Below are 22,193 nucleotides of genomic sequence, written 5' to 3' on the forward strand. Positions count from 1 at the left end.
ATGCAGCATTCTGCGCTGTGCTCTTGCAGTCATTTTTACAGGACGACCACGCCTAGGGAGAGTAGCAACAGTGCTAAACTTTCTCCATTTGTAGACAGTCTGTCTTACCGTGGACACATGAACATCAAGGCTTTTGGAGATACTTTTGTAACCCTTTCCAGCTTCATGCAAGTCAACAATTCTTGATCGTATGTCTTCTGAGAGCTCTTTTCTGCAAGGCATGGTTCACATCAGACAGTGCTTCTTGAAACCAGTAAACCCAAAACAGGTGTGTGTTTTTTAAGGGCAGGACAGCTGTCAGCAACACATTCAATATCATCACACTGATTGGAGTCAAGGTGGGCTCACTCCTGGCTCCAATGAGCTCTGGGAGAAGTCATTAAACTAGGGCCTCACATACTTTTTCCTCCCTGCACTGTGAATGTTTACATGTTATGTGCAATTAAACCATGGCAACATCTAATGTTTGTGTAGTATTATGTTCAGCAGACTGTGTTCTTCTATTGTTGTGACTTAGATGACGTTCAGAGCACATTTTATGCTCAATTCATGCAAAACTCAACGTAATCCCAAGGGGTTCACATACTTTTTCTTGCAACTGTACATATATATACACACACACACACACACACACACATATATATATATATATATATATAAATATATTTTTAAATTATATTGAATATGGCCAAAATTGTAGCATTTCAAATAAATGTCAATATATTTGGGAAGAATATTTTTAAAATATATTTCAAATATATTTTTCTTCCATATAGGAGTCAACACTGACAGTGAGCAAGAGCTTCCTTTAAATAGCCTATCTGGCACCAGAGACTGTAGGCGCACTCCCACGTGCACGCACACATGTGCGCAGGAATACATGCATGCTGATTTCTATGAGTGATGCGCCTATGCACATTTCTATTAGCGGTGCTGTGCGCGTGCGCATATCTATGCGCCAATTGCCTTCTAGGAATTCCCTTACACATACTTTTCCAATGGGTTATGAGTCAAAACTTCACTTTCTTAACCTCCCTGGCGGTATTCCCGAGTGTAGTTTGGGGTAAAGTTTCAGCACCAAAAGCGGTAACCCCGAGCTACACTCGGGAATACCCTGCAGAGTTGCTCCGGGATCCCTTCTTCTCTTACCTTGTCCTGCGCTCCCGCAATGTCCCCCCTGCAGTGTCCCCGGCAATGTCCTCCAGCTGATGCCAGCATCTGTCTTCTGGGTTCCGTTCCCTGCGAGCGTCGGGACGTACGGGGGACGGAATTGGCGGCAAATTTAAAAATGTGAAAAAGTGACATTCACTAAATACACTAAAATCACATAGTATAACATTCCTGTATCAAACCATTTCACATACATTTTGTCCCGAGTGCTTTGTCCGGCACCCTGCCTGCATTATTACTGTTCTTTCTGCCTGGAAACTGAGAAACGTCCATGGCGTCCAAAAAGCGTCCCTTTAGGTCAAAAGCGGTTTTAGATCGGCTAGAGAACAGCGATAGTAAATCAGAACCACTTGCAGAATTGAGTGATAATGATTCGTGGGGGAAATTCCTCATCAGACACTGAAAACGGTTCTGCGACTTTGCTCAGCGATGTGCGAACTTGGCGCTATATTACTAATTTCAGTGTTTTTGGTTTGATTATATTATTGAATTAAATGTATTATTATTATATTATTATTTTTTATGATTATTTATTAAATTATAATTTATGATTTCGTGTTTCAAATTTTATCATTCCCGGGATGTTTACTAGACTCTTGTTCGGACAGATTTCAGTGAGTTATTCCTAAGAATTACAGGCCTACAATAAAAAAAATACATATTTCCATGCAAAAAAATGTACCACTTTGAGCACAGAAATATGGACATAATCAGACTGCTAGGGAGGCTACATAACTGCAGGTACTGTTGGTATCCAACCAGGGGCGGACTGACAACTCATGGGGCCCCCGGGCAATAGGGGATCATGGGGCCCCTGTGTGCTTGCCCAAACTCAAAAAAGCCTATGAAAAAAGGTACCAGGGGCATCTCATGGGGCCCCCTACTGACCCCGGGCTCTCCGGCAGTGCCCGAGTTTCCAAATGGTCAGTCCGCCCCTGTATCCAACACGTCTGGGTGTGTGGTACCTGGTCTCCTACTGGGCGATATGTACAGTACACGGCATGGACATTGCTCCGGTAGGAAGAACCACATTGCCCAGTGGGCTACCATGACACATTCAGAAGTTCCAGATACCAGCAGAGCTCATAGCTTCACTAGACAGCAAAGGTTTGCCTCCATCAGAAAGGTAAGTACTAAACCTCTGCTTGAACATAGTGACGGGTCACTTTGCATTTTGAAAATGTTCTTTGACAATGCACGGCCTGCGTGAAAAGAAAATTAAACAATTCCATATATACTGGAAGCAGGTTTAGAATTTAAAAGAACATAAAGAACATGAGTTTTTTTCTAAAGCACTGATGGAAAAAAAACAGAAGATGGGCCGAAAGATAAACATTGCATGAGATCCAACCCTCAAGATTCTGTTAAAATATCAGAAGGTTTAATCTAAGAGCAGTTTTTTGATGTTTATCTTGTAACTGCTATTCAAAAGATGAACAACATCATCCGTTCACGATGGCAAAATGTGAATATGGGGAATATAGACATTTCAGAAAGTATAAACAGCGGTAAAGAAGGCTTCCACCATAATGGGGGGTTCCCCCTTACATTGCAGAGCTACAACTAGTTGGGCAGTAAAGAGGAGCTACTTCAGGGACTGGGTTTTGAAAGAGGAGAAGCATAGGAGAGTGAGCAATATGGTGAATATTTCATCATTTCCTACCCCCCCTAGACAAGGCCAATATTTAACCTTGGGGGCCCCACTGCAAGGGTAGCCTTTTCTCCAGCCCTGAGTTAAAGCGGAGTTCCATTCACCCTGTCAAAAAATAAGTCAGCAGCTACAAAAACTATAGCTGCTGACTTTTAAAAAAACAGCCACTTACCTGTCCCTCGGTCCCGTGGTGTGTCCCCAGCAGCCCGTTTCACCAGCCGTCCTGTATTCCAGGAGGCCTGTATCTTTAGTGTGGGCCCCTGGCTGTGACAGCTTGCGGCTTCACAGCCGGGTGCCCACTGCGCATGCGTGAGTAGCGCTGCGCTTCATGAATGGTCCTGTAGTCTTCTGGCACCTGTCATGTGTCCCAAAAGACTACAGGGAGGGAGGACACCTTCCGTTTCCGTTCACCTAGGCGATTGAGCCTGAAGGTACCAATCCTTAATGGGGAGTGGGGGAGCAGTCCTTAAAGCGGAACTTCCCCTTTTGGGTGGAGCTCAGGGGCGGACTGACCATTTGGAAACACGGGCACTGCCCGAGGGCCCGGGGTCAGTAGGGGGCCCCAAGAGATGCCCCTGGTACCTTTTTCATAGGCTTTTTTGAGTTTGGGCAAGGACACAAGGGCCCCATGATCCCCTATTGCCCGGGGGCCCCATGAGTTGTCAGTCCACCCCTGGTGGAGCTGCACTTTAAGCTTTAACATTTAAAGTAGTTGTAAACCTCAAACATGAATAATGAGCAAAGCATATCCATCTATAGTGTACTTCCTGTCCGCTGCGTCCTTCCTTTGCTATCTATATGAATCACTTCTGACAAGTTTTCCTGACACCAGGAGAAAAATGGTGACAGGGGAGAGACCTCCAGCAGATTGTATTTCAATGGTTTTTATTAATTTTAAAACAGTTTAACACAGGAGCAACAAATCATGCCTAAGCAGGGGCTATCAATTGCACATAAAAAAAATAAAAATAAATAATTAGAAAAGACAGTGCCTTAACACCAACAGAGCAAAAGGTGTGCACATGCAGAGGCTATCAATGGCACTTAAATGACAAAAAACATTAGTATAACACTGATAGTAACTCAAACTAAAAGCAGCTATCCACTGCCACACCAAAAACAAACAAAAAAAAAGGAAGGAGGAGTACGACCTCCAGCAGATTGACAGGCTCAGCTCTATGAGCTGTGTGTATGTGTATGTGGTAGGTGTCCCGCCTCAGTGAGCTCTGCACTGCTCTCCACCCCCTCTTTCCTGAGCTCTCAGACAACCTTTATAAATTCAGCACTTTGAATGGACGTCAAGAAAAGACGAAAGCAGATAAACAGGTACAACGTACGTAGGAGGATTTTTTTCATCTCGTAGTATTACACGAGGCCAGTCACTTAACTTGGGTACAGGGGCGGACTGACCATTTGGAAACTCAGGAACTGTCCGAGGGCCCGGGGTCAGTAGGGGGCCCCATGAGATGCCCCTGGTACCTTTTTCATAGGCTTTTTTGAGTTTGGGCAAGGACACAGGGGCCCCATGATCCCCTATTGCCCGGGGGCCACATGAGTTGTCAGTCCACCCCTGTCCTGGAGTATCACATGGTCACCCTGCACCCATCCAAGTTCAAATTTTCTAATAAGGCATCAAAGAGAATACCCCTAGACCAGGAGTGGGGAACTGTGGCCCCATGAGTTATCAGTCCGCCCCTGCTTGGGTATATGTAAGGGTTTACAACCACTAGATTCAGCTCTTACCCCTTAACCCCCAATTCCCCTTAAGAGTGAGCACCTAACCAGCACATAACCCCTAAAAACTAGACCTAACGCTAATGATGAACCAAATGTATTGGGGTTTAGTTAGGCATTTTCCGTCATTTTTTTTTTTTTGCCTTCCTCTGGATCAACTGTGGGTGTAGGATTATAACTTTTTTTTTCTATGGCGAACTGGGTAAACTTTTGTCTTTTTTCAGCCAGACTAACTATGTAGCTATGTAATAACTAATGTTCTGGGCTGAATCCAAACCCCTTTAAATCAATGGGAGTTGAATAAAAAAAAAAAAAAAGCAGTAATAATCAAGACTAATATGCTGGGGATTGTCGAACAAAAAGGCACGGGCGGATGGAAACTACCCTGGGGGCACCAAAGCAAAACCTTTTTTTTTTTAAATGTAAAAACTTTATTTGGTAGGGAGCAGCAATTTTAGGAATGCTTAAAGTGAAAGAATAAAAATGCAAAATTGATTTAAATTGCAAGCTTGGGGAATGCCAGTAAAATGACAACTCCCGGCAGCATTGATCTGTTGGTGAACGGTGCAGCCATCCAGATCAGGTATAGATGAGGCTCTGATATAGATGTTAATGGGGGAACCCCTCAAAAAACACAAAAAAAAACAAGCATGGACTTTCCCCCCGAATTCATACTATGCCATTCAGAGCTAATGGATCCTGCTTCAGTCTTTAAAGCGGAGCTCCACCCAAAAGGGGAAGTTCCGCTTTAAGCCTTTGTCCTCCGCTCCCCATTAAGGATTGGCACCTTTGGGGAGTGAGTACCTGAATTTGATAAGTACCTGCTCCCACTTCCACTGCAATCGCCTGGGTGGTCGGAAGCGGAAGTTGTCCTCCCTCCCCGTAGTGTTCTGGGACACATGACAGGGCTCAGAAGACTACATGGCCATTCACAAAGTGCACAGCTTCTCGCGCATGCGCAGTGGGCACCCGGCTGTGAAGCCTCAAGCTGTCACAGCCGGGTGCCCACACTGAAGATGCCGGTGCCGGGGAGAGAAGACGGCCAGTGAACGTGGAGCTCCACCCTAAAGGGGAATTTTCACTTTAAGCCTTTGTCCCACGCTCCCCATTAAGGATTGGCACCTTTGGGGAGCAGGGGGGAGCGGATACCCAAATTTGACAAGTATCCACTCCCACTTCCGCTGCGATCGCCTGGGCGGTCAGAAGCAGATGTTGTCCTCCGCCCCCCTTCCCGTAGTCTTCTGGGACATGTGACAGGTCGCAGAAGACTACGGTGCCATTCATAAAGCGCAGCACTTCTCGCGCATGCGCAGTGGGCACCCAGCTGTGAAGCTGCAAGCAATCACAGCCAGGTGCCCACACTGAAGATGCCGGCACCGGGGAGAGAAGACGGCCGGTGAAACCAGCTGTGGTGAGGACTCCACTGGACCAAGGGACAGGCAAGTGGTTGTATTTTAAAAGTCAGCAGCTACAGTTCTTGTAGCTGCTGACTTTTATTTTTATTTTTTTTAGGTGGAACTCCGCTTTAAGTTCATCAGGAGAGAGAGACCAGAGCCACTGTAGATGGACACAGTGCTGGACTGAGGTAGGACCTGGGCAAATATAAAAGGAGACAAAATGGCGAAACAACTGACAGGACATTTTTTGCCTTAATGCAGGGAACGCATTAATTTTTGTTTTTAAAATCTGCTTTAAATTCAGATTTAAAATGTGAAAATTCTTGCACTGTGTTCTGAAATATTAAACCCAATGTCCTTTTTTTTTTTTTTTTTTTTTTTTCAAACAGTTCCATCTATGTAGCCCTTATCAAAAATCTCCTCTGTGTCCCGTGTGTTTCCTTTTACTTTTGGCTTTTAAACAAATCGGTTGAAAGTGATAACAGTGCAATGACACATCAGCTTTCAAGATTACATAAAACTCCACAATATATAGAGAATAGAGCATAGGGAAAATCGTTCTTCATTGTCGCGTTCACAGTGAGGAGAAGCCCAATAGACAGTCCATTGGAAGGTATGGTATGGGATTTTAAAATTGGGTCCATAGTATATTATGTTCCTACTGAAATCATATTCAAATGTTATTTGCTGTTTACTAGAACAAGACCCCTTGTTATTATCTTTGGTGAAATCTAATTTTTTAATTAATTAAAAAGAAGAAAAGGAATCATTAGACAGATAATGAAACTGCTCATGTAGCCTCAAAAAGGATAGAAAGATAGATAGAAAGAAAGATAGATAGATAGATAGATAGATAGATAGATAGATAGAAAGAAAGAAAGAAAGAAAGAAAGAAAGAAAGAAAGAAAGAAAGAAAGAGAGAAAGAGAGAAAGAAAGAAAGAGAGAAAGAAAGAAAGAGAGAAAGAAAGAAAGAAAGAAAGAAAGAAAGAAAGAAAGAAAGAAAGAAAGAAAGAAAGAGAGAAAGAAGGGAGGGGGTGAGAGAGAGAAAGAAAGAAGGAAAGAAAGAAAGAAAGAAAGAAAGAAAGAAAGAAAGAAAGAAAGAAAGGGAGAGAGAGAGAAAAAGAGAAAAAGAAAACAGCTGATGGACATACAAACGTACAACTGTCTCCTCATAAATGTATATCTTTTTTCAGCAGAGCGAGAGAAAGGAAGAAAGAAAGAAAGAAAGAGAGAGAGAGGGGAGAGGGAGAGAAAGAAAAAGAAAGAGAGAGAGAAAGCAAGAAAGAAAGAAAGAGAGAGGGGGAGACAGAGGGAGATGGAGAGGGAGAGAGAGGGAGAGAAGGGGAGAGACAGAGAGAGGGAGAGCGAGAGAAAGAAGGAGATAAAGAAAGAGAGAAAGAAAGAAAGAAAGAAAGGAAGGAAGGAAGGAAGAAAGAAAGAAAGGAAGAAAGAAAGAAAGAAAGAAAGAAAGAAAAAGAAAGAAAGAAAGAAAGGGAGAGAGAAAGAAAAAGAGAAAAAGAAAACAGCTGATGTACATACAAACGTACAACTGTCTCCTCATACATGTATATCTTTTTTCAGCAAAGAAAACATGGCAACTTTTTCTGACGACTCCTTGGATAGCTCTGATGAGTCATCATATGTAATCGATTTTTCAGACTCTTCTGAGGCAACAAATCAAACAGACTATTCAGACCTTGTTGAGCTCCTTGGGTTTCTTACATCGATAAACAAAGCCTACACATTTATACAGATTCTATCCATTGTTTGCTACAGCATTACATTGATTGTCGGAGTCATGGGAAATGGTCTAGTCATCTGGGTTGCCAGCTTCAAGATGAAGACCGTCAGTTCTGTTTGGTTCCTCAACTTGGCCATTGCCGATCTCATCTGCAACCTTGCCCTTCCTCTCCGGATTTCGCATTGGGCTATGTTTTGGGAAACATATTCTGACAGAGATCTGTGCAAGCTTGCCATGACCGTGATGCTCATCAATATGTTTTCCAGTGTCTATTTTTTGACTGTCATCAGTGTTGACCGGTGTGTCTCCATCATGTGGCCATTTTGGAGTCGAACGCACAGGACACGTAGACTGGCCAGCATAGTATCAGCGTTTATTTGGCTGCTTTGTCTGTTGAGCAGCGTGCCACACGTGGTGCGCAAATACACCTATGAAGACAACTCGGACTGTTTTCCTAAGTATGAGGCATGGCTTAAAGAGGAAATGGATTATCGAAAGGTTGATAAGATGTTCATCATCCAAAATGTATGCATGTTTTCAGTACCATTTTTCATAATTACCATCTCCTATATTCTGATTGCTTGCAAAGTCAGATCTCTTAAAAGACCAAAAAGTTCGCGAAGACATTTAAAAGTCATCATTGTCATCGTGCTTTGCTTCTTCGTCTGTTGGTTTCCCTACAATACGTGGCCATTTGTTCCCTACAACATCAAATACTGGAAAGCTAACATGATCATCTCTGAAATTTGCGTCTGCTTGGCTTATTTCAACAGCTGCATCAATCCTCTTGTCTATGTTTTCTGTTCCCAAGATTTTAAGAAAGGCTTTACAAAGTCCATGCCAGCTAGATTGGAACACCTTTTCAGTGAACGGCCTGACGTCATCCCAGATGAAGATACTTGTAACAAAACAAGAGTTGAACTAACCACACGTAGCTTAGAGTGAGTTTCCTGCTTCCCATTGGTAAAAAAAAAACAAAAATGGAACAATGACTAATAAACTCAGAAAAGCGATCTTACATTCCAATAAATTGGAAAAAGGATTTATATTTTTGGCATTTGTGGTTATTTTACAGAATTTGTTTTGTTCACAATTTTTCACATTTTTTGAGTGGGACTATTTCTATTAATTTTTATGAATTTTTATTTTGATATATTTTTATGATTTATATATGATTTCATTATTTGCGATGTTTGAATGTTTTCATATAGTTTGGTGTACATTGCACTTATGTAAAGCAGCTTGAAAATTAATTTTGGTACACATAATATGATATATTTATTTGGCGCTAGGGATTTATGATTATATAATAAAAGTGTTACATATTGGGGTGGATTTACTAAAGGAATAGGAAATGTTCACTTTGTAAAAACATTTTTTACGCTTTATAACACAATAGATTAGTTGTTTAAGCTTTGTGATGCTTTTCTAGGACTGATATACTAAAGCAGAGTTCCACCCAAAAGGGGAAGTTCCACTTTAAGGCCCCATGTACATAGGACACTTCTGAACGATGGAAACTGACTGCTGGAAAACACAGGTTAAAAAACGTCTGTTTAGACGCGTTTATGAGTGTTTGCGTTTAGAAGCTTTTTTTAAGCTATGCCCAGAATGCACAAAATGCCCAGAATGCACTGAAAAGTGGTAAATTATTAACTATTTCAGACTGTTTCAGAGAAATACAGAGAGTAGAAGCAGAGACAGCAGTATGTGTTGAGATTAGCTAGGTGTGAGTTGCTCATTAACATTTCTTTTGTTTCCAAGGATGGGAAAGGTGTCTGGTGGAGGGATCATTAAGGTCACCTGGCAGGGGGTCTTCATGAGGACTTTGAGGTGTGAATGGTCATTAACATATCTTGTGTTTCCAAGGGTGGGAAGAGGTCTGAGGTGTGAATGGTCATTAACATATCTTTTGTTTCCAAGGGTGGGAGAGGTCTGAGGTGTGAATGGTCATTAACATATCTTTTGTTTGCAAGGGTGGGAGAGGTCTGAGGTGTGAATGGTCATTAACATCTCTTTTGTTTCCAAGGGTGGGAGAGGTCTGAGGTGTGAATGGTCATTACAATGTGTGACAAGCTTGGTAGGAACATCCTGTGTCCAGTGTTTTGTCCATCTGAGCACCTTGAAAACGCTTTGCATGCGTTTTTCATGATGAAAAAAGGCTCTGGACAGCATCGGGAACTGGAAGAGTTAAAAAAAATTTTAAAAAGCAAATGCTTATAAACGCGATTTGCCGTGTTTAGCCGCATTTTGCGTTTGAAACGCTGATAAAATCAACTGCTGAACGCAAGTCAAAATAACGACTGTAAACTCAAATGCCTGTAAACAACTGAAAACGACGATGTATATATGGACACATAGGAAAACATTAGGGAGAGTTCAGGGGCTCCTGAACGTGAATTTATCAGTGGTCCCCCACTCCTCATTAAGGATTGGCACCTTTGGGGGGCGGGTAATTTGACAGGTACCCGCTCCCACTTCCGCTCCGATCGCCTAGTCGATCGGAAGTGGAAGGTGTCCTCCCTTCCTCCCTCCCTGTAGTCTTTTGGGACAAGTGACAGGTCCCAGAAGACTACAGGACCATTCAGAAAGCGCAGAAGCCGCAAGCTGTCACAGCCGGTTGCCTACAATGAAGATGCCGGCGCCCAGGGAGAGAAGACGGCTGGTAAAACAGGCTGCGGGGGACACACCGCGGGACCGAGGGACAGGTAAGTGGCTGTTTTTTAAAAGTCAGCAGCTACAGTTTGACCTGTGTTCAGTTCAACTGCAAAAGTAAAAGAAATTTAAATAAATAGGAATTTTTCTTTCGTACATAGTTGGATGGCAAATAAAGGTCACTATGGTGCCTCATGTATACCAAGCTTTAACCAAAAAAAAAAAAAGATTCTATTAGACATTACTGGCACATTTATTTATTTTTTTTCATAAAAAACATTTATAATTTTTATTACAAATTTCCGAGTAAAATGACATAAAGGCCATGCAAATCATAAAAGCTCTGCCTATATACAATAAATACCAACTGCAACTTATCTCCGGCAGTATTAAATTTTTCTTTTTCCTCCTAAATGTATCAACATTTACATTCTGTGGAGACAAGTTCTTAATAGGTCAAATGGCTTTTGTGACCTGGAATAGGTCTTTATGTGACCTTACTCAGTAATGTGTAATACAATTGATATATGTAAGTTATTTTATTATATACTTGCTCAGTGGTGTATTTAGGTTTTGTGCTGCCCTAGGCAACACAAAAATCAGCGCCTCCCTCAGAGAGAGCCTGACATTGACCAACAACACCCTTGACTCCCACCCGAGAGAGCTTTCCGCTACCACTGCCCCCCATACACCAGCCACCATCCCCCATGACAAGAGAGAGAGACACTCACCTTCACAGCTCCGGACATCCCCGGGAACGAGAGTCGGGCTGTGCATACACTATCATGAAACCCGCAACCTCTCTCGGAACCCAACAGGTCCTCATGCCACGCTTGTCCCTTCTTCCATCCCTTCTTCCAAGGGGCAGTGCTGCCCCCCTTGAAAAATGCCGCCCTAGGCAAATGCCTTGTTTGCCTTGTGGTAAATACACCCCTGGAATAATTGTTGAGAGGTGTAGTGAAAAGCACTGGCAAATCTTTTTTGGTATCACCACAGGACTTGTTTTTTTGAATGCAGCCCATGTCATTAAGAATTATCTTCAGTATCAAGAAGAACAAGGAAGTGATGGTTTGGCTCCCACAGAGCCCTGATCTCAACAACCTGGAGTCATGAAGAGACAGAAGGATTTGAGGCAGCCTAAATCCACAGAAGATCTGTGGTTAGTTCTCCAAGATGTCATAAATATATAATGTGTTGCGCTCCCAGTGACAATATCTTTGATGTATATATCTAATTAACCTTGCTATGCAAAATGATTTTCAGGTATTAAAAAATATGCAAAATCAAACTATGTGAGTGATTTAAAAAAAATATAAACCACTATAGTGTATATAAATTATATAGTTTTATAGTGGTTTATATTTTTTTTTAAATCACTCACATAGTTTGATTTTGCATATTTTTTAATACCTGAAAATCATTTTGCATAGCAAGGTTAATTAGATATATACATCAAAGATATTGTCACTGGGAGCGCAACACATTATATATTTATGACTTTTTGGACACCCAGGTAGTGTTGTGTTGAGTGTTTGCGATCCTATATATATTTTGGACGGTCAGTGTCCATTCCCTTGGTTTTGAGAGGTTAATATTTGGTGGATACAGACTGGCTCGCAAGTTACACAGACATTTGCCAATAGTTCTCCAAGATGTTTGCAACAATCCTTTGCAGAGTTCCTTCAAAAACTGTATGAAAGTCTGCCTAGAAGCATTGGTGCTTTTTTGAAGGCAATGGGGGTGGGGGGTCACGCCATATATTGATTTGATTTGGATTTCTCTTCTGTTCATTTACTTTCCATTTTGTTAATTGATAATAATAAACTATGGACACTTCTATTTCTTTAAGCATTCTTAATTTATAGCATTTTTCCACACCTGCCTAAAACTTTTGCACAGTAGTATATGTGTAATGTAAATATTGACCCCAAAATTCTTATTAACCTCTTGCCGTCCGCCTGCTGTTTATAAACGGCAGGGCGGTGGCACTCCAGGGGCGGGTTGCCGTTCATAAACGGCACCCGCCTTCTCTAGCTGTGCGCGCTCCTTGGGAGCGCGCAGCACCGTGATCTGGTGCCCTCTGTGTCCTCCGGACACAGTGAAACACCAATCGTCGGACGGGACCTCTGTACGAGGTCCCGATCATGTGATCACTGATTGGCCAATCAGTGATCACATGCAAAGTAGTAAGCAAGATGTCACTTCTGACATCATTGCTTACTACGTGTGAAATCTGTGAATGATCACAGAGGTCACATGGTACAGGGCTAGTCACAACAGCCTTGTACAATGTGACAAGCTGTGACCAATCACAGCTCACTCAGTATTTCTCAATGGCTGCAAGAATGCAGACAGAGAGAAAGAGAAATTATTGCTTTTACATCCTATATGGGTGTAAAAGCAATCACTGTAAAAAAAAAAAAAAAAAAAATCTTCATCACCCCAACAAGTAGTACAGTGTCACCATGGTGACACTGTACTGCTAGGGTGACAGTATGTAAAAAAAAAAAAACCCATAAATAATAATATAAAAAAATAAAATAGAAATGTAAAAATAATGTTTAAAAATTATAATTTTTGGTTAAAAACTAATTTGCCTTATTTTTTTTTACTAAAAATATAACGGAATAAATTTTGGTCAAGATTTATGATGAAAGATTATTTGCAAAATTTTATAAGAAAAACACTTTTTTTTTTTAAATTTTTGGACATTTTCATTTACATAGCAAAAAAAATAAAAATCCCAGCAGTGAACAAATACCACCAAAATAAAGCTTTATCTGTCTCAAAAAAATGGTAAAAACTTCATATGGGTACAGTATTGCATGACCGCGCAATTGTCATTCAAAGTGTGATAGCGCTGAAAGCTGAAAATTGCCCTGGTCAGGAAGGGGGGGAAAGTGTCCGGACTGGAAGTGGTTAATATAACAGTCCACATATCATTCCATAAGAGTCCACCACGAATGTGTCAACAATCTTCTTAAATTCGGTGGTGCTGTGCCATTCACCCACAATTATGGTGTTACGCTCACTGCATTGAATGAACCTTAAATCATAGGAGGTTGATATCCAGGATGATATCCTTCATTCATTACAATGGTCTGGGACTGTATGTGGGGACTGTGAGAGCCCGTCCACATGCCAAGGACATCAGAGAGTGTAGAAGAGCGCTAACTCTTCTGTAGTTATTCCAACCCAACTAGACAAAATGAGCATTTAACCCATGCAGCGAAGGGGAGCCCATCCCACATGGAAGAAAAATATATTTCAAAGTGAAAAAAAAAAAAACAAGAAGCGCACCAACCTTGCGCATTACCTTAGTAACCAAAATTTATTAGTAAAAGAATGGTACTCACAAACTGCGAATAAAAACAGGCATGTAAGTCCTCCAAGGGACTTCAGAGACAAGAGGCCAGCACGAATCCCATCATGGGGGTAGACACTCAGTACAGCTGACGCGTTTCGAAGGTCGTACCTTCTTCCTCAGAGCTCATTTGACATATATTTTAAAAAGTATTCTTCCCAAATATATTGCTATAAAAAAAATCTGAAGAATATATTTAAAAAATATATATATTTTTAAAAATATCTATTTTTTAAATATATTCTTCAGATTTTTTTTAACATATAAAAAAAGTAATGTATTTTTACATATATTTGTAAATGCATTCCAAAAATGTAGATTCGTATTATTAAAGACATACAGTATATTTGAAATGTATTTTTAAAAATATTTTTCATATATTTTGTAATAAAAATGCATTTCAACATGCAGTATATATATATATATATTTATATATATATTTATATATATGGGCAGCACAGTGGCTAAATGGTTAGCATTGGTACCACCTGGCAGTACTCGGGTCGTTGGTTCAAATCCCAGCCACGGCACCCCCTGCCTGGAGTTTGCATGTTCTCCCTGTGCCTGCGTGGGTTTCCTCCGGGTACTCCAAAGACATGCTGGTAGGCGAATTGGCTGCTGTCTAAATTGGCCCTAGTATATGAATGTGAGTTAGGGACCTTAGATTGTACACCCCTTGAGGATTAGGGACTGATGTGAATGTACAATATATGTGTAAAGCGCTGTGTAAATTGACAGCGATATATAAGTACCTGAAATAAATATATATATATTTATTGTAATATATTGAATATGGTCAAAATTGTAGCATTTCAAATATATATCAATATATTTGGGAAGGATATTTTTAAAATATATTTCAGATATATTTTTCTTCCATATGGGATTGCATGGTTGGATTTTATATAGTCCTGGTATTCAGCTTTAAAGTAATCCTAAAGGTTTTTTTTTTTTTTGGAAAATAACAAACATGTCTATACATACCTACTGTTTGCAGTGGTTTTGTACAGAGCAGCCTGGATCCTCCTGCAGGCTCTCCTGGCTCCTCCTGCCTGTTGGGCGTCAAGCAGCTTGCTATGGGGGCACCCGCCGCTGCATGTGTCCATTCACACATGGAGCCATGGCTTGGCCCCGTCCCCTCTCTCCTCATTGGCTAACTGGCTGCGATTGACAGCAGAAGGAGCCAATGCCCCCCCCCCTCTTGCTGTCTGAGCCAATGCCCCCCCCCCTCTTGCTGTCTGAGCCAATGCCCCCCTCCCTTGCTGTCTAAGCCAATGCCCCCCTCCCTTGCTGTCTGAGCCAATGCCCCCCTCCCTTGCTGTCTGAGCCAATGCCCCCCCTCTCTTGCTGTCTGAGCCAATGCCCCCCTCCCTTGCTGTCTGAGCCAATGCCCCCCTCCCTTGCTGTCTGAGCCAATGCCCCCCTCCCTTGCTGTCTGAGCCAATGCCCCCCCTCTCTTGTTGTCTGAGCCAATGCCCCCCTCCCTTGCTGTCTGAGCCAATGCCCCCCCCCTTGCTGTCTGAGCCAATGCCCCCCTCCCTTTCTGTCTGAGCCAATGCCCCCCTCCCTTGCTGTCTGAGCCAATGCTTCCCTCCCTTTCTGTCTGAGCCAATGCCCCCCCTCTCTTGCTGTCTGAGCCAATGCCCCCTCCCTTGCTGTCTGAGCCAATGCCCCCCCTCCCTTGCTGTCTGAGCCAATGCCCCCCTCCTTTGCTGTCTGAGCCAATGCCCCCTTCCCTTGCTGTCTGTGCCAATGCCCCCCCTCCCTTGCTGTCTGAGCCAATGCCCCCCCTCCCTTGCTGTCTGAGCCAAGCCCCCCCCCCCTTGCTGTCTCAGCCAATGAGGAGGCAGAGACTCGGGACAGCCAAGGCTGTCATTCACATAGCTGGATCGTAATGAGTCTCAGGTAAGTATTAAGCGGGCTGGGGGGCACGGCTAGACACAGAAGGTTTTTTACCTTCATGCATAGAATGCACCTTCAGCCTTTACAACCACTGTAAGTATAAACAATTAAAATGTAAAGTTACCAGAAATATTTTCCATTTGCTATGCAATCTTATTGTATGATCATAGCATGATGTGGATCGCGTGTTCTTCATGTGAAGTCTTCCCTCATAACAGATAGCAATACACTGATATACTTACTAGAGATGAGCGAATCGAACATGACGAAGTGGAATTCGTTCCGAAGATTTGGAAAAATTCGATTCGCGACGAATCCGAAGATTAGCAAACTTCGGATGCACGAATCGAATTTTCCCAAAAATGGCGGCGACATGTGTGGCGATAGGAGAAAATGGACAGAGAAGATGGGGCGGGGATCTCTGGGAAGGCGCGCAGACAAGGCGCGCTGACCCATAATGCATTCATGAGTCATGAATCATGACATGTGATCGCATTAGCCAATCAGCAGCCAGCCAGCACTGTGTAATGGTGGAGCTATAAATCGCGGCCATCTTAGAATTCTCCATTAGCCTCCGGTCATTCAAGAGAGACAGACCTGTCTGTATTAAGGGACAGAGTTAGGGCCACAGAGACTTTAGGGCCACAGAATCGTTACTCAGGGACACAGAATCGTTACTCAGGGACACAGAATCGTTACTCAGGGACACAGAATCGTTACTCAGGGACACAGAATTGTTACTCAGGGACACAGAATCGTTACTCAGGGCCACAGCTATCAAAGAATCGAAAATTTAAAGTGACATACACCATTTTTTTTTTTTGGTTGCTGTCGTGCACAGTTGGTGCTGCAGTTTGCCGATTGTGCAAAATAAACTGACTTTCTGCTTCACAACCACTATTGTACGTTCAAAGAGTTAGATCCATTTACACGCCGGCTGGCGGTAATATTTTTTGGGTGATTAGTGCATTCCAGTGACATAAACGTACAGTTTCCAGCCAACGGCAAGCTGCAATTGACCGATTGTGCTAAATAAACTGACTTTCTGCTTCACAACCACTATTGTACGTTCAAAGAGTTAAATCCATTTACACGCCGGCTGGCGGTAATATTTTTTGGGTGATTAGTGCATTCCAGTGACAGAAACGTACAGTTTCCAGCCAACGGCAAGCTGCAATTGACCGATTGTGCTAAATAAACTGACTTTCTGCTTCACAACCACCATTGTACGTTCAAAGAGTTAGATCCATTTACACGCCGGGTGGCGGTAATATTTTTTGGGTGATTAGTGCATTCCAGTGACATAAACGTACAGTTTCCAGCCAACGGCAAGCTGCAATTGACCGATTGTGCTAAATAAACTGACTTTCTGCTTCACAACCACCATTGTACGTTCAAAGAGTTAGATCCATTTACACGCCGGGTGGCGGTAATATTTTTTGGGTGATTAGTGCATTCCAGTGACAGAAACGTACAGTTTCCAGCCAACGGCAAGCTGCAATTGACCAATTGTGCTAAATAAACTGACTTTCTGCTTCACAACCACTATTGTACGTTCAAAGAGTTAAATCCATTTACACGCCGGCTGGCGGTAATATTTTTTGGGTGATTAGTGCATTCCAGTGACAGAAACGTACAGTTTCCAGCCAACGGCAAGCTGCAATTGACCGATTGTGCTAAATAAACTGACTTTCTGCTTCACAACCACTATTGTACGTTCAAAGAGTTAGATCCATTTACACGCCGGGTGGCGGTAATATTTTTTGGGTGATTAGTGCATTCCAGTGACATAAACGTACAGTTTACAGCCAACGGCAAGCTGCAATTGACCGATTGTGCTAAATAAACTGACTTTCTGCTTCACAACCACTATTGTACGTTCAAAGAGTTAAATCCGGTTTTATTTTTGGGGTGCTTATTGAATTAAAGAGTATGTCAGACAACACGCAGAGGAGTGGCAGAGGAGGCAATGTTTCAGGAGCGAGCAGACGTGGCAGCAGAGGAAGGGGTCGAGGCAGCACTAGTCGCAGCCAGAGGCCAGTGCTCCCGGTGTCATCCAGCGGTCGTGTCTCCACCGACAACCCTGCCGTCATCGATTGGTTGACTCGGTCGTCTTCCTCTTCCCAGGTCACCTCTGACACCTACAGCCAACGGTCGGTGGGTACGTCAGACACAACCGTTAGTTGGCATGGCCCGGGAGCAAGCCCACTGAAATCACGTGTCCTCGACCTGCCCCTGTCCTTTGGTGTTCCCTCACCAAGCGAAGTATCGCATGCTGTGGGCTCAGCCCCACTGTACAGTGAGGAAGAGCTAACAGAGGGCGGTCAGGAACGGGGGGAGACATCCGCCTCTTCAGCAGCCAGGCGAACAAGTACTGGCGAGGAGAGTGGCTCGGTAGCCGGTCTAGAGACAGGTCTGTCTCCTGACCCACACGCAGCCGAGGGGGCTAGTAGTGACGCGGAGACCCTAATTGATGATGATGAGGCTGATCGCACTTGGCAGCCTCGTCGTCATCAGGCTATTGCTTCCGCATCATCAGGAGAAGAGGGTGCCAGCTTGCCAGCGAGCAAAACAGTCGGTGGGTTGCCCAGGAGGCAGCAGGGTCGCAGCAGTGTCAGTGGAGGCAAACGGCCACGGAGTAGAGCACCAGCTCCACTGCAGCCTACCACCACGGCCAGTAGTGGTGCCGGTGTGCACGGAGGCAGTAGCAGTCAGCCAGTGAGGAGTAGCGGGGGCAAAGTTTCCTACTCGGCGGTGTGGCAATTTTTCGTCACGCCTCCCGAGGAAGTAAACGTAGCCGTATGTCGACTATGTGGCCAGAAAGTCAAGCGTGGCCAGGGGGCCAATGTTGGGACTACAGCGTTGCGTCAGCATATGCAGCGTCGCCATTCGGTGGCCTGGGAAAACCGTGATAAAGATACGGCGGTTCTGCCTGCCCCAGCCCCTGCTCCATCACCCGCTCCGTTACTTGCTCCGTCACCCGACGTCAATCGCCCTCTATCAGCCAGTCAAGGCTCCAACACCTCTGCTGAGGGGAGTTGTCGCTCGTTGGCATCTTCCGCTCGTTCAGATGCTCCTTCTCCTGCTACTCCTCTTCACGGATTCCGTCAGCAGTCTTTCTTGGAATCCGTTTCCAAGAGACAACAGTTTGCGAGCACGCACCCGACGGTGCAGAAGCTGAACGTCCTCCTGTCCAAGTTGCTGGTGCTGCAGTCCCTCCCTTTCCAAGTGGTGGACTCAGCACCTTTCCGAGAAATGATGGCTTGTGCCGAGCCGCGGTGGAGAGTGCCAAGCCAGCATTTCTTCGCCAAAAAGGCAGTGCCAGCCCTGCATTCACATGTAGAAGAGATGGTGGGCCAGTCTTTGAGCATGTCGGTCTCTGCCAAAGTGCACGGCAGCGCCAACGTGTGGAGCTGTAACTACGGTCAGGGACAGTACATGTCATTTACGGCCCACTGAGTGAACGTGGTGCCGGCACAGCCGCACCAGCAACTTGGACAGGTCACGCCGCTTTTGCCTCCACGTTTGCACGTCCTTGGTCCACAAAAGATGTCCGCCTCTACCACCTCTTCTTCCGCCGTGTCCTCAGCCGCCACCCCCGTGCCAAGTCCCATTACCCGACCGGCATATCACATGTGCAGGGCGCAACGGTGTCACGCTGTGCTGCACCTGGTATGCCTTGGCGAACGTAGTCACACAGGGGAGGAACTTCTGAGTGTAATGAACAGAGAAATCGACAGATGGCTGTCTCCGCGCAAACTGAAAATCGGAACCATGTTGACCGACAACGGAAAGAACATGGTGTCTGCTCTGCGTCAAGGAAGGTTGTGCCATGCGCCATGCATGGCTCACGTGTTCAATCTGGTTGTCAAGCGGTTCCTAAAATCCACCATCCCACTGCAAGACATCCTTAAAATGTCACGTAAACTTTGCATGCATTTCAGCCATTCCTACAACGCAAAGCACACCCTCCTTGAGCTGCAGCGGCAGAACAGAATTCCACAGCATCGCCTGATCTGCGACGTTGCAACAAGGTGGAATTCAACCCTACATATGTTAGACCGCCTTTACGAACAGCGAAAGGCCATCACCGATTTCCTGATGTTACAAGCGGATAAAGGTACTCCCCTGTGTAACTTCGATGTCAGCCATTGGCAGCTCATGCGTGACACCTGCCGCTTGCTCAGGCCCTTTGAGGAGGCCACGCTATTCGTGAGTCGGCAGGACTATGGGATGAACGACGTCATTCCTCTGTTGCACGTCCTGGAACAAATGCTGTTAACAATGGCTGGTCAGGGTGCGGTAGACGTGGCACACAGATCTCAACGCCACATGACCCCTGTGGGGGCAGGACAGGAAGAAGAGGAGGAGGTAGAGGAGGACATTGGTGCTCAGGAATTATTGAGTGAAATGGGTGGTTTTTCCACTCAGCGAACAGGAGTGGAGGAGCAGGAGCATCTGGTAGAGGAGGAGGAGGAGGAGACAGAGGACCCAGACGCACCGTGGCAGTATGCTGTGGAGATGGAGGCAGGGAGTCCCTCGCATTCCTTGGCACAAATGGCCCATAGCATGCTCGGTTGCTTGCGTAGCGACAGCCGAATAATAACCATCAGACAGAGGGATGACTTTTGGCTGTCCACCTTGTTGGACCGTCGCTACCGTTCAAAAATGGTGGCCTTTTTCACACCTGCTGAGAGGGAGGCCAAAATAAAGTACTATAAAAACCACCTATGTAGTCATGCAGTATATAGCCCTATCGGCCACTTTCTGGCATCCAGTTGCTGTAGCCCCCATCACCACACTGTGCCACGGGCCCCTGTACCGCCTTCTCATACTGCTGCCAGATCCATCCTCTGCCATGTGCGTCTTTGTCGTCTGCTCCCGCTGCTGGGTTCCAGTTTTAAACCTAGGCCTGTGTATGGCTTCCAAATACTGCTGCCTCCACCGCCACCCTGCGCCATGTGCCTCTGTCGTCTGCTCACGCTGCTGACGGCTTCCGCTTTTTAAACTAGTCCTGTGTATGTCTTCCGAATACTGCTGCCTCCACCGCCACCCTGCGCCATGTGCCACTTTCAGGTCTCCTTACACTCTTGGTGGGTTCCATTTTGTGATAGGGTGCTGTATGGCCTTCCATTGCTGCTGCCTCCACCGCCACCCTGCGCCATGTGTCTCTGTCGTCTGCTCACGCTGCTGACGGCTTCCGCTTTTTAACCTAGGCCTGTGTATGGCCTTCAATTGAAGCTGCTTCTGCTCCGCCACTCTGCCATTGGACTCTTGATAGTCGTCTCCCCACGCTGCTGCTGGGGGGACTTTTTAACATAGGCCTCTGTATGGCCTTCAATTTTAGCTGCTTACGCTCCGCCACTCTGCCATGGGTCCCTGTACCGCCTCCTCATGCTGCTGCCAGGTCCGTAATCTGCCATGGGCCCCCGTACCGACTCCTCATGCTGCTGCCAGGCCCGTAATCTGTCATGGGCCCCTGTACCGCCTCCTCATGCTGCTGCCAGGTCCAGAGTGTGTCATGGGCCCCTGTACCGCCTCCTCATGCTGCTGCCAGGTCCAGAGTGTCTCATGGGTCCCTGTACGGCCTCCCATTGCTGCTGTCTCCATCGCCACACTCTGCCATGTGCCACTTTCAGGTCTCCTCACACTGCTGGTGGGTTCCATTTTGTCATAGGGTGCTGTATGGCCTCCCATTGCTGCTGCCTCCACCGCCACACTGTGGCTCCACACTCTGGTTTTGGCCCCGTGACTGCCCAAATGAGTGAAGTGTGCGGTGATTCTAAGATCGACGGCACTCATCTGCATGTCATACTGACTGACAGTATTATTTCTCTTCCCCAGCAGACTCCAAGGGCATTTAAATTAAAGGTACAGTGTTCTGCACTAATATAAAGGCTCTCTGAAGCCTAGAAACACCCTTTTTATAAGTTAAATTCGCAGCGAATATATTCGGCACGAAGCGAATTTAATCGGCGAATTCGGCGAATCAGCCAAACCGAATTTTTGAATAATTCGCTCATCTCTAATACTTACATATCTTTACAAGATGTGACAAAATGATACAGTATAAACAATGCTAAGGGAAGACGTTGCTAAGGCTGTTGATCATCTTCAAGATCATAGAAGAAGACAGCCAAGCCCCAAAGCTAACATCAGAAGCAGTTTCAGCCACACGCAATTTATAAACTGGGCAACTTGTCACATCTTTGAAAGACCGGTCTATGTGAGTAAGGTAGGTAAGGGTCAAAAATGGATTTACATGGACTGATTTACTCAATTCTTTTTCCTAGACGGTCTCCAAATATATTTCAGATTCTATTCTAGATGGTTGGGTAGAACATATGTTCCGAATGCTGACCATTGAAAATAATGCTATATATTTGTATGTTATCATTTATACAATGTTTTTTTTGTTAGTTTTCTTTATGAAATGGTTTGATACAGGAATGTTATACTATAATATCATATCCCCCCTTATGTATTATACATGGAGATCATATCCTCCCTTAAGTATTATACATGGAGATCATACCCCCCTTATGTATTATACATGGAGATCATATCCCCCCTTATGT

At 44.6% G+C, this 22,193-nt stretch overlaps 1 protein-coding gene across 1 annotated transcript; it reads left to right on the plus strand.

The window, feature by feature from the left end:
- The first annotated feature begins 6,405 nt into the window (after nucleotides 1–6,405).
- Nucleotides 6,406–10,726, plus strand: LOC149432693 (N-formyl peptide receptor 1-like). Its single transcript, XM_089664978.1, has 2 exons — nucleotides 6,406–6,565; nucleotides 7,535–10,726. Exon 2 carries the CDS (start codon nucleotides 7,545–7,547, stop codon nucleotides 8,637–8,639), a length of 1,095 nt encoding a protein of 364 aa, XP_089521104.1. The 5' UTR covers nucleotides 6,406–6,565; nucleotides 7,535–7,544; the 3' UTR covers nucleotides 8,640–10,726.
- Nucleotides 10,727–22,193: the final 11,467 nt, after the last annotated feature.

This window comes from Staurois parvus, unplaced genomic scaffold, assembly GCF_062004578.1.
Source record: "Staurois parvus isolate SC_StPar_1 unplaced genomic scaffold, SC_StPar_1.0 ptg002113l, whole genome shotgun sequence".
Taxonomy (NCBI): Eukaryota; Metazoa; Chordata; class Amphibia; order Anura; family Ranidae; genus Staurois; species Staurois parvus.